This window comes from Anas acuta, chromosome 1 (genome assembly GCF_963932015.1).
Source record: "Anas acuta chromosome 1, bAnaAcu1.1, whole genome shotgun sequence".
Classification (NCBI taxonomy): Eukaryota; Metazoa; Chordata; class Aves; order Anseriformes; family Anatidae; genus Anas; species Anas acuta.
The window spans coordinates 197,686,885-197,700,078 of NC_088979.1; the positions used below are offsets into that span (position 1 = coordinate 197,686,885).

At 43.4% G+C, this 13,194-nt stretch overlaps 1 protein-coding gene across 1 annotated transcript in view; it reads left to right on the forward strand.

Moving 5' to 3' along the window:
* Window positions 1-2,750: 2,750 nt before the first annotated feature.
* The window catches only part of FRMD4A (FERM domain containing 4A), a 346,642-nt gene continuing 336,198 nt past the window's right edge, over window positions 2,751-13,194 (forward strand). The window contains exons 1-2 of the mRNA XM_068670002.1: window positions 2,751-2,884; window positions 3,345-3,479. Of these exons, the coding sequence (XP_068526103.1) occupies window positions 3,435-3,479 (45 nt within the window). The 5' untranslated portion in view covers window positions 2,751-2,884; window positions 3,345-3,434. The remainder of the gene's footprint in view (window positions 2,885-3,344; window positions 3,480-13,194) is intronic.

The window sequence follows — 13,194 nt, forward strand, 5'->3', positions numbered from 1 at the left end:
AACACGGGACATAAATTTAATAAGAAATATAAGCTCCATACCAGCTGAAATAGTCTTGCAATTAATACGAGCTCTGTATTGCCTGTGTCTATGCCATTAATGATGCCTCCAATGCAATGACTCCTACTGCGGATGATAGGTGCCTCTCAGGTTCTGTGTGCCCATGAGAGGTCACTGTAAGGTACTCTTGGCTGAGGGTTTTCTTACTGCATTGCAGCACCACAACCTCAAATTCCAGCCCCAGCAACCACCAGATCTAATGATGGTGACCCACCATGCCATGGTATGGCATATCCACACTTACAGAGTCCATGTTAACAGAATGTCTGCAATAACAGGATCCCTCTCCATATATTAGCCTCCAAGTGCTTTATATCTACTTACTGGTATCAACTCTTCTATTAATCCAGTGCTTATCAGAACAGGTTTTATTTGAGAAATTGTAAGCAGTTACTTTTACTAGGTAATAAATTCTTTTTTTCTTTTCATTCTTGTTCTCTATTTTTCTTCAAATGCCATTGAAACAAAACCACGGTGCTGCAGTTTTAACCATCTATCCAATAAGTTCAGTTTTAAGATTTCTCTTATCTCTGGACAAGCTGAAGTGAATAATGATCTAATTCTTTTTCTTCTTGTACTATGAAATTTATTCACCTAAATTATAGGAAGTGGCAAACCTGTAAGCAAGTTTGCAAATGTACCTTGGAGCCATAGATCATGTCCTTGTGCACAGATGGTTCCCTATGTATGATCATTACCCCGAGACTTGCAGAGCTCAGGACAAACCTTGAATTTTTCAAGGACACCACAAATCATAACTAGAGCCTATTGCTTGACATGGATTTTACCCTACACAACTGCATAACAAACCCAGGAATTACAAATGGAAGAGTCATCTGCACTTCAAGATTCTTCATTTTAGCCAAGTCCAAAAGCTTGGGGACAGATCGGTCCCCTGAAATTACTTGGGAAAGGAGAAATCTTACTTGTCAGATATGAGAGTTACTGAATGACACTTTTCTGCAACCACCTCCTCACAACACTTCAGCCTGGGTTAATGTAAGAAGAAAAAAAAAAAAGTAATAGCCTGGGGATATTTGTCATGGTACTGCTGGAAAAGATTTAGTTACATATTTTGTAAATTGATGCCTTGAGATATTTTTTAAAACTTGCCTTCATCTTTTGTTATGCCTATTTTCCCCTTTCAAGAGACATTTAAGCAGCCCGCTTCTCCCTTCCTTTCTAACAGCCAGCAACCTGTTTATTGTCAGAGGGGAGACGAAGCCCTTCGGAGGGAAGGGAGCGGATTGTGTTGCCTGATAGCTGATAGCTTCGGATGAGCGTGAGACGAAGAATAACTCAGTGCAGACAGCTAAGATGGGCCCTGTGGGTCTGAAAGCATTGGGAAACTGCTGCAGCTCTCTGGTCTGATGGAAGCAAACTGCGGAAGCCCGGAGCTCTTTGGTGCTATAATGCATTTGAGGAGTGGGGACTCCATCCTGCATCAGTATGGATGAGTTGCCTCCAAGTGGGGAGATAACTGCAGCTGCTGTCCTAAGCGTTTCACTCCTCTTGGTGGAGAACCTGGCAGGGGAGCAAGCCCCTGTGGTCACCCTGTGTCACCCAGGCTTGGTGGCACAGCTTTGCAGGGTGGGAACAGCTCACTCACCTCTGCATTTACATGGAAACAACTGAGATCCTCTATACAGCAGTGCAAAGCAAGAAGGATAGCCCCTGGCTTGTGGGATAGTGTGCTAGGAGGCACAGGTCTGCAGCAGATGTCTTGGATGACCTTCCCAGGGCAATATCTGCAATTCTCCCATATCTCCACATCAGTAAAACATCGTGACCGGTGAGCAATGAGAGATTTGGGCAAACAAGGACGCCAGTACCCTAATTGACCTGCCAGATGTGGCTTGCAGAGCACGAGGGCTGGCATACTGCTGCCTGCCTTCATGGAGACAGCAATTTGATTTTCTTTTGTACCAATTTCTATGGCACTTGCAGGAATGACGTGCGTCAGAGACAGTTTCTCTCCAGTCGAATTTGCCTGAAACTTTGAATTGGGTTCCAAAATGATGGTGGGGGAGGGGAGGAGCGTGCAGGTGGGAGCTGGAAACTGTATTGACATTAGCATTACATGAAGCCTAATATTTTAAGAAATAAAGCCCAAATTCTGCTTGTTTAGAGGCGTGACGCAAGAGTTGGTGCACTGCAGAGCAGGATGCTTTTGAGCCCTACAAAACAGGACTCCTATAGATCTGGCAGGGCGCTCCAGATGCTCCAGCTCCGCTGAATCCCCAGATACTCTGCCACATCGACGTGACAGTGGTGGCCTTCCCACGGGGTGCTGCTTATTTTTCCTAAAAGCTTTAAGAAATCCATCTTCTATCTAATATTTAAACCAGGTGCTAATTTTTCTGGGCATCTTAAATGGTACATTTTCCCAATTTGCTGTCCCCGGGCTCCGGAGCTGCAGCGTGCAGCCCTGCGAGGGGAGGGAAGGGGAGGAAGGGAGGAGGGTGCCTGGCTGCCATCTCCATGCGGTGCCAGCAGCCTGATCAAAACGCTGACAGACCAGGCTGTGTAATTACATGTTTCTAGGAAGTGTGCTAGCTCCACGGGGAGCTGAGTCTGGAAAGGAGAAGGAGGAGGAGGAGGAAGAGACTTTCTTTTTTTTGGGTGGTAAGGTGAAAGGGGTCAGTGCGTAACTTGGCTCTCGCTGCAATATGCTCAAGGTAATCGCTGCTGTCAGGTGAACGCCAGGTGCTCCCGGGGTCGGGCTCCTCTTGCTCGTGTCTGTATTATGCAGGCATCTGCTTTCACAAGCGGGCGAAGCAGGGCTTGGCAAGAAGAGAGAAGAGGTTTGCCCCTGTTGGAAGCGGTACGTTGCGATATTTGACATTGCTTTTGCGCTAGCACTGCCAGGGCAGAGAGGAAGATGCAGGGGCACGGCAGGCTTATTCGACTTAAGTGTTTATGTAGGTGGAGGAAGGAGAGTGGCAATTAAAAACAGTTAATTACGGTGTGCTGGGGCAGGGGGAGGATGGCATGGACCTAACCTGTCACGTAGATGTTTGATGTGTCCTCTGTTGCTGCTGCTCGCTGTGGCGGGCGTGCATCCGAGCTTTAAATATCCTGCAGCTCCCGATATCTCGTTTCTCCAGCAGGCTCTGCATTTCATTTCCCTCCTCTCTCCAGTGTAAAATTTGGCCTAGCTTAAGCCTCTTTCCCTGGCTGAGAAGGTTATTCCCTTCCCTCCTCTCCTCCCCACCCCCTTCATCCATCCTCCCCTCCTCTCGCGAACGCTCTCCGACCCCGATTTGGGGTTTCTCTCCCTGCAGCCAGCCGTGGGCTCTGTGGATGCCGTGCCGTGACGGAGGGCCGAGGGCTGAGCGCGTCGCAGGGAGGATTTGTACGTAGGAAGAGAGGCGATGGCCGTGCAGCGTGCTCCCGAGGCTGCTCTGAGCCTGCTGATGGTGAGTGCCTGCTGAAATCCGCTCGGGAAGGAGGGGGGGGGCGAGGGATGCTGCGCTGCATGGATTCAGGGCACAAAATCCACAGGAGGGTTTTGCCTGAGCCACCTCTTGGCTTTTACAGGTCCTGGGGAACTTTGTGAGGTACTCAGGTGGAAGCACTCATCCCTTGATGGGTTTTAATGCGTCCTGACCAAGGCACTCGTGGCAGGTGTTTGAAGTCTCCTTTCTGACACAGCTGGTGCTCGCATTCGGGGTTTATCCTGAGCTGTAGATATTTCATTTTGCTCCTCATATCAGTGAATTCTCACGTCCTGCTGCTCTCCCTCTTTCTGCCCTTGCTGACTGTGCAGCCACTTACCCGCAGAGCCAGAGACCTTGATTTCTGTCCGGCAGGCGTGTTGCTGGCTGCAGCCAGGTGCTTTTGGTGCTGTGTCACTTGGGGACCGGTCCTGATGCAGTGAATCGCCATTCGGCTCGCTGCAGACCGTGTCAGCCCTGCTGCTGACTGCAGTAATGACCAGCATTTACCTGAGGTATTTGCTACAACGTGTTGAGCTACTGACCTACTTCTCAAACTTCTGCATATTTATAATATTCCAAAGAAGATTATTTAGCATAACACGTGGCTGAGTCCAGAAACATGTCCCTGTCCTTCTGCAATTAAAATAAAACCTTTTGGTGGGGGTATTAGAGAGTTATTTAGCTTTACTGATTTTTTTTTTTAAACTCTTGTTGCCATTTTCTATGCAGCAGCATCAAGGGACAGTTTTAGTGTAATATCTCTGCTGGATGCTTTTCTGCCTAAATGTCACCATAATGTTTCTGCTGGAGAGCTGTTACAAGCAAAGAGCATGTGTGTGTGCATGGATGCATATATATTTATTCTCTCTATATATAATTATTATCACTGATCTCTTTTTCGATTGCACTAGGAAATGGTCCCTAGCACTCAGAGACATGATGAGTTTTGCAAGGGCATGCTGCAGGATAATAGCTTTATGGTGCCCGGGGCTGGTGACAAAGGTCAAGTTGAGAAAAGCAAATTTTATGTCCATTACTCGAAATGCTAAACATGCTATTAAACCTCTGCATGGTTTGTTTTATACTTGCCAGGGACTAACCTGCTGTACAAGTTCATTTTATTTCCTCCTGCTTACCTCTGGCCTTCCCGGCATTTTAAATAGCCTCTTTCTTTTTCTCTTTTAAAGATAAATTAACGGGTGCCAGCCACCCCTTGCCATTCTTTGGGCTGTATATGTTTTTATTTTAATTATGCTTTTAATCTCAAGCTAAACCTCTCTTTCTCTCCATCCCCCACCTACGTATTCCTTGAGCTGACCCTGTCAAACTCTGGTACAGTGCCAAGCTGCTCCCAAAAAATTATTTTAAAATGTGATTTTCTGTAGTTGCATGTCATTGTCCCAGTTAGCATTTTGTGGTGTTTTGGGTCTTTCTGCAGCTCTGACCCACAGCCTGGACCCCTTGGGTCTCCTCACCTTTGGGCATGGACCTGGACAGGGTTGTTGTGGCCTCCCAGCCCCCAGCAGATGGGTTGGGTTAGAGGTTCTGGTTTCCCACCCCATGGATGGTTGGGGTGGAGGTGGTGGGGACATAATTCTGGGGAGGGAGAGGGCTTGTGTAACTCCTTGGACTCTGCTCCAGGATGGTCTGGTACTAGAAGCTTGTTATGGTTGCCAAAATGTGATTTGGTATATAAAATACTTCACTTTGCCAAGCTTTCTTTTGCCTTAGAATTTTCTTGGGCCATGAATTAGATTAGTTAACTATGGAAACCTCGTTCTTTCCCCTCTGCTCTGCCTTGGCTTTGGTTGCATGCTTGAGCAGGCTCCCCTTGAATCAATAATAAATTCTTGCATAATTCATCCCATAGTGAGCAGCTATAATGGCATCTCTTCTAGAACTGCTGCTCTCCAGAGATTAAAGGATTAGATGTCTTCGGGAAGTCCACTGAAGTACCTTTTAATACTTTGATGGGCTTTCTCCATTGAGAGAACTCTTCTAGCATCGAGGAATATTTCAGTACAGCATTTCCCCTGCAGTAGCATGCAGAAGGTGCATCCGACCCTCTGCTTTTTATGAGATGTAATTGGCAGCAGCATTTGGCAGTGCTGCATCAGTCTTAAAATATCCTCTTCTCAATGGGATGCTGCAAAGCACTTCGCAGGTAAAGAGACTAAGTTACAGAGCCATTAATTGACTTTTTCCTGGAATTAGATGCGTTGAATTGAGTGACCTAAATTAGGAATTTGCTCATCCAAAACTACATTTTGGTCAATTAAGAGAGATGTGCATCTCCACGGCTTCCTTCCTATAGAAGGACCACCTATAGGACACAGGTATCTAGCATCAGCATGTCCCAGCAGAGAGAGCTGCACAAGGAAGGGCACTGCTTTTCCGAGTCCCAGCCATGCTGACAGCTCACAGCAGCTTGCCTGTGCCTGCCCTGGGCTACCCAGCACATGCTGCTGAAGTGGCCTAAAGCAGCTCCCAGACCAGCTGCTCCTGTGTGCAGCCATAAACACACTGCAGAATCTCATTAAACTCGTAGCCTTAAGTGGATGGCTCTGACTTTGGTTTAGTGATATAAAATATTGAGGATCCAAAGGCCTTGATTAATCTGGATTGAATCTGTTTTGGCTTTGGTCTTGTTTTCACCATTCAGATGATTCTTCTTTCTCTCTCTTTTATATTCTTTTATTTTATTTTTCTCCTAGGCCAGGGAAAAATCTCAATAAAGGAGAGTCTGATTCTTAAACATGTATTTTCCTAACATGTTGTTTTCATATGAAGATTGTAATTGGAAAATACAACTACATTTTGTCCTTTCTGGTGAACGACTTTTATTGCAAGTAACTCTAGATTGTGCCTGGCCTTGCAGGACTCCTGCCTCTACCTTGCAGAGATCACAGGAGACGAGGGGCACAGTTTGGTTCATCATGGGGGAAATTGGGCTGAACTGTACCCAAAGTGGCTCTGCTCATAGCATTATCTAATGAATAAAATGGGGCTTCCTCAGCTTCTGTGAACCAAGAGGAGGGAGCATCTAAGCATGCAATAGCACCTACCATGTCTTGTTAGGCATGAAAACACCTGCTCTGTTAAGATCATTAATGCTGATGGGAGCAAGTGCAATACTACTAGGATTTTATGTCTATCTTATTAGTCTGTTGTAAAATTTTAACGCTGCAGACATATTGATTGTACAGATTTTAACAGCACAGTAAGTTATGATACTGGTGTCTCTCAAGACAACATTATCACTTGTCATAAAAACAGATCTTAAGGATTTGACCATCTAACAACTGTGGGTTGTAACAGTAACACTAATTAAATGACAACAGAGGTTCAGATGAACAAGATATACAGCTTGGTGTATGCCAATTAGTCCAAAATGTTCTTAAAATGGTAGGTAAGAGCAACATGGTTTTCTGTTTTCAGAAAAGTTAGCCCCAGCTAGTTTCTCTCACCCTCCCCATAAAAATCGAAGCTTTCCCATGTTTATAATCCAGTTTTGTCCTCTGGTCTGTAGATATAATTTTTTTCCTTCAAGAAATAACAGCATACAATTTAGAAAACAGGTGCACTTAGTAAACGCTAACTGTTTGTCTTTGGAGGAGCGTATATCATTCCAGAGCACGCTGTGATGCTTTCACACTCTATTATTTTGCGTCTGTATTACATTCAAAGCTGAGGCTGGAGCAAAGGTGAATGAATCTGAGATATCCTAGGTGACCTAACCATGTCAAATTTGGTTACCTCTGTAGTTACAGGAGAAAAAGAGGCTGCCAATAGGGAGTTCAGAGCATTATCTCATGCCATGATATTTACAATGCCCGTGATGAAGAATGAGAACCTGGTGATCTGTGGTGAGGGCTGCCTGCCTCAGTTTCGTTATTTTCCCATGTTGAAGGCTTTGCAATGTCTGTCTGAGGCAGAACCTGCAACAGGAAGCCATATGAAAATTACCCCATGTTACTTTAACATAAATAATTAGTGTCTGAGTGCCATCGACCGCCAAAAATCCCAGTTCAGTGCTGAGCTTCTTTCCCCTTTTAAAGGAGATTCATCTGGGTTATCCTTCCTCAAGCAAAGCTAAACTGGAGTCCTCAAAACAACATCAATATCTTTAACCTGACCATTCTCCTGAAGCATTACACCAAACCCTGTAGGATCTCCCTTAAAAATACTCATAAATATTATCTGTAATGCTACTAAGTGCCCTGCTCTGTTGACTTCTGAGGTGTTGGACTTGACAACGTTCTGGGTATTTCATAAAATGTTTCATGTTTGCTAAATCCTTTTTTATGCCTTAAGTCTGCCCTAGTGAAGGCAAAATGGGGAAACAAAGTAAGCAGAGCATAGAAGTTCTGTATTTTCCTAAACAGAGGACTGAACACCTTGCCCCCTACTCCCCCCCCCCCAAAAAAAAAAACAAAACAAATAAAGCAATATATTTTCTTCCTCTCAAACCTCCACACAGATCCACAGCCGTGCAGCTGGGCTTGGAGGATCAGATGAGAGCCTCGGGGAGCAGCAAGGTTTCAGTGGCAGGATGAAGTCATTTTTCTGCCTGCCTCACCTCAGCCTTAAATTATCTCTGCCTTTATGCAAAAGCTCTCAACCTCCAAACCTCCTGGCTCACCTACAGGCCGTGCTGCTCATAAGAGGTGAGCTGTGGCTGGCATGCTCCTTCCACTACACCAAACCCCACTCTTTTGTCACCCCTGTGTGGGTTTGGGGACAGCACAGCTCCTTTTTGATGGCTGAGGCTGTGGGGCCTGTCAGCTGGCAGTGGGAATGCTTGGCAGCAAGTCACACCGTCCCTGAGGGATTGGCTGCACAGCTGATGTCAGGCCCTCTTCAGCTTCCCTTCCAAAATGAGATCTTTTATATTATACATCCCTCTCTGTGCTCCTTTTGTAGATATTTCTACCATGCAGGTGTGTGGGCTTCATCCTCAGCCTTTCCTGAAGGCCTGCGGCAGAGACGATGATGTGTGGTGGCACCTGGGGGAGGAACGGTGCCTTCAGATGTCCCTGCCTCCTCATCTCATTCCTCATTTCATTGAAGCACTCATTTTCTAATAGGCTTCACGAGCAGTAAATGGCTGAGCTGTGCTGGTTGCTCTTTTGGAGAATGCAGCAATTCCTTCTTGGTGGCTGCTTGCTACCACAGACCAGGAATTTAGAGATTTCTTATTGATAAATTATTCTGAGTTGCATCTGAACTTGCAGCACTGAATTGTACCTGAACTACACTGCGTGCCTTTGTAAACTCACAGCAACACTTCAAACACAGTGACTTAATTCAGCTGAATGAGATTAAACACCTCCCAGGATTGCTCTTGGCTTCCTTGTGGTGGTTGTCACCTTTTACCCGTCTGAGCTGAAGGACTACAAAATCATTATCCCTTCAATTCTGCTGTGCTGCATGCCAGCACTTTGCTTCTTCCTTGTTCCCCTGCACACAAGTTTTTTTTTAAATCTTGAAATCTTGTAGGAGAAGCAGACCAGAATGCTTGCACATCTGAATTCTCCCGTTTATTACCACACTTTAAAACAAGAGTAAGAGGGATTACAGGTTTATTATCTTTTTTTTTCTTCTTTCTTCATTATAAATATTCCCGTGCCTTTTATTCCAGCTGCTCATTCTGAATGTCTGAGAAAATTATCTTGTCAGAAATGCACAGCCATTGATTTTTATTATTATTATTTTTGTATCATGGTATAGAGCTTGGCTATTTGTGGAAGTGAATTAGTGGGCATTTGAGTAAATGATCATTAAGTTTAATTAGAGCCTTTCTGCGGTTGGGGGAAAGTAATATATTAGGACATTGAATAGATCACTAAAGATGACAACTCCTTTTGTACATATATGAAAGAATAGCGTCACTACTTTTTTTTTTTTTTTTTTTTAAATAAAACGTAGTGGAAAAGTTGACTGATATCATCAAACCAAAATAAAATGTTAGAAATGCTGTAATTACCATAATTAATACGCAGGGCTATGAATAGCTACTCATACATAGGAAGGACTTGTAACGTTGGGCAATTGCAATTATTCAGTTCTTTGCCTTCTGGTTATGAATGTCATACTTCCGTAATTACTGAACTCTTAACTTCTCAGCGTGGCAAAGATCCAGCCCCCGCCAGGCTAATGTGGTTAGCACATCAGGGCTCAGAGACTTACACAAATCCCACATGGATCCTTCCTCAGTAAATTCCACAAAAATGCAAATTTTTGTGATTTGGCACCTGTAGCTGTCGTGCTCAGGTGGCTGGTCACACATGTACTCATCAACTCCACCAACAACTGCAACAGCCACTTCTTTCCGTGTATCTTCCTGAAAATTGAAGCCCCCAGATGGATATTGGGTGGGCAGGGGGACGGGACCAAGTTTTAGGCTCTCTCCATCCAGTGTGCTGTCCCCAGTTCTACATAACCCCTGTAATTACTGCCAGGGAATGGGTGTTTCCATTCTTGCCATCAATGGCAAACTTCAGGTAAATATCTCCTCAGTGCCCTTCAGGGAGATATATCCATTTTGCCCCCCACATCCCTTAATTATCCCTTTTTTAAATACCAACAAGCAGAGAAACTTGCAGAAGGGGGTTGAAATCAGTCACTTCATAAAGAGGTTTTAATGGCGGTGAGTAACAAACTAACCCAAACTCATCATCACCTTCAGATGGTATGAATTCTTTTGTTTAAATGAATTTCTGGCTTGGCCTGAAGGGACAAACCTATACACAAAATGTTAGCAGTTTATTACATCCTTCATGGGATTAAAGCTAGGAATCCCCAGATTAAAACCAGCACCTCCTATTGCTAGCCCTAATGTCTAGCTTTAGTCTTTTGAGACTCCAAAAAACTAGTGATAATGCTAAAATCCCAACAACTAACCAGGAACAAAGAGATTTGAAACTAAGATGCTTTGTTTTCAGGGCACGTTACTGAAATAATCAAATGTAAAATGGAAGGAAGCCAGGAGAGCATAAAGCTGGGTGCAAACATTATCTACCCTGGCATTCTTTGTAAATCTGTTTCTGGTACAGATATATTTGATCAACATGCAACTTGGTAAAAGCAGAATATCCCTTCCCTTACCTGCCCCCAGTGCCCACTGCCCACCCCTTGCCACTGAAGGGTTTTTCTCTGCAGTGAGTCTTCCTCTGGCCTCCCTTCTCTCTGCCCATTTACAGCCACCAGAGAGCTGAAAACTGTTCCTGGGTTTCTGGTGATGTTTTGCTAGTACAGAAGCAGAATGCACCCAGAGCCTTGCTCCGCAATATTTTTCCATCTGTGGGCCAACTGTGATGATCCTTGTATTGCAAGACACTCTGGTTTGGCTCCCTGTAATTTGTAATTTGCGTGAAGCTAATGGAGGAGTGTTGTAGAACATATGTCTGGCTTAATATAGGTTCTAGCTTTTTTTTTTTTTTTCTCACTAATATGTTAAAGTAAAATCTGGGACAGCTTCACAGTAAATAAGATTGAGATGTTTTTCATTTTTGAATAATATGAGGCTAATTGAGCTGTAGTGGTCAGAGCACATTGTATTTCCTGGTAATTAATTGCTGGCTGTGATAGCTGACTGCATAAAACTATGCTTTGGGCCATTAACCCCAGGTCATTAGTACTCAAGGAAATGTCTAGTGAAGGTCATTATTACTGCTGTTATATAAGCTATTGAAATAGAAAAAAAAAGTTGGCGTGAGCTCTTCAAAAACCCATTTTCCCTATTCTGTTCCCTTTTCAGTGATCAGGGAGCCAAGACTGTTCTCAATTGTTCTGCACTGACATTGATTTTTTTAGAAGAGTAGAGTTTGCCCACATTCTGAAAAACAGACCAAATGGCTGAAGTGTTTGAGAGGATGATCATCTAGCTTTGCAGAGCTAAAAATGCCAGCCTTTCCAGAGGATCAGCACAGGTTGTGTTCTTGCCGTCAGTCCCAGGGGATGAGGACTGAGCAAAAACCCCTCCACTCCTTTTTTTTGTTTGTTTCTTTAGCAGCAAGGCATGCACCCCAGGGAGCTTGTTTCTGCGTGTCTGATCAGTGGTGTTTGTGTCTTGATATCTCAGGCTTGGTTTGATTTTTTTTTCATTATTTACTTATTTATTTGCCTTCAAGTTCTTATTGATGGACTAAAATCAGTTTCCTTATAAAAACCAGCCTTCTAGTTATCCTACTGCCCACAGAAGGGCTTCTAACTTCCAGCTCAGGCAGGAGTTATGGGGAAATTTACTTTTTGCTGTCCCTCTTCCCGTGGCAGACTGCTGTGAGTGAAAACTACTTATTTGCCGGTTAAAGACAAAGAAACTGCTAATGAAGGAAAAGAATAATAAAAAATACATTTTAGTTCCTTCCTTTAAAAAGACAACAGCACTAGCACTTACTACTTGCTTACTATTTTAAATACAGGTTTATGCTGAATGCTGTTTTCTTTAATCATGTTTAAAGCAAGGGTGAGTATTTCACGCAAACCAACGTCCTTGAATCAGTATTTGAAAGCTTTCATGAGATTGCAAGGAACCACTTCAGCTCTAATTAAACAAAATTAGAGACAGCAGGAGATAGAGTGATGGCACAAGAAAAATGATGGAGATGTTTTTTAACTTGCTAAAGTTCCTAGCAGTGTTCCCCCTCTTTGAAATTTTGTTTTGGAGTTAAGAGTGAAACAATTCCTTAAGAAGAAACCTGTATTATACTTATCATTGCTATAGAAACTCTTTTTTTTTTTTTTCATTATCTGTACTGCAGCATTTAAGCAGAAGCTTATTGGTTCAGAGCCCTCTACTTCTGATGTATTGCTCCTCTTGAATTCTCTTCCTCCTCTGTATCTACCAGATACAGCCTCTTTGCTGTCCAGTGCCTTGCAAGACGAAAAAAATAAAAATAAAAATGTGCTGCTTGCATCGGTTCCAACACAAATGATTTTCTATCACAGGAATATTCTCAGCCATTATTTCAACAGATTTACTTCTAGGCTTCTTTGGAGAGATAGTGCCTATATCATTTTAGGGAGCTTCCCATTTTTGAAGCACCATTTAGATTTGAGGAATTAAAGAATCATCCATAAGAAATTTCTCTGAAAGCTTTGATTCACCAGCAGGAGTTCAGCCTTTGCTGTGAAGTCCAGAGGGTGTCTGCTGTCTTGGCCATGGATGCAATTTCAAAGGTTTTGTTTTGGTTTGTTTATGTTTAGGGGTTTCCCTGAGATACCACTTCCAAATACAGGTTTCAGGCATTACAATCGTACATTTCTCCCAACAAAATGTATCTGTGCTCACACTGCAGATAGAAAGTGTCTGTTGCAGCTAGCCCCAAATATATTTGGGGAGGAGAGGAGGAAATCAGCGCTATTCACTTGCACAATGAAATGTAAACCAGTGCCAGAGGTTTACTGGACATTTTTAAGACTGCATGAGTGTGCAAACTAATGAGTGTGAATAGATGACAAAAACAAAACAAAATAAAATAAAATCCAAGCAACCAACGAAAAGCAAACAAACAAACAAAGAGAAAGAGTTCTGTATATAATGGGAGTAAAAAACAAATTCTCTTTGAACTCTGCATGATTGACTGTGTGTAATAAAGCAGGGGTAGCTTTATTGTCAAAGCGTATACACACAGAATAATAAATTGTCATCTCTGAGTAAGAGAACAGTCAATTTTAATTTTTAATAATCTTT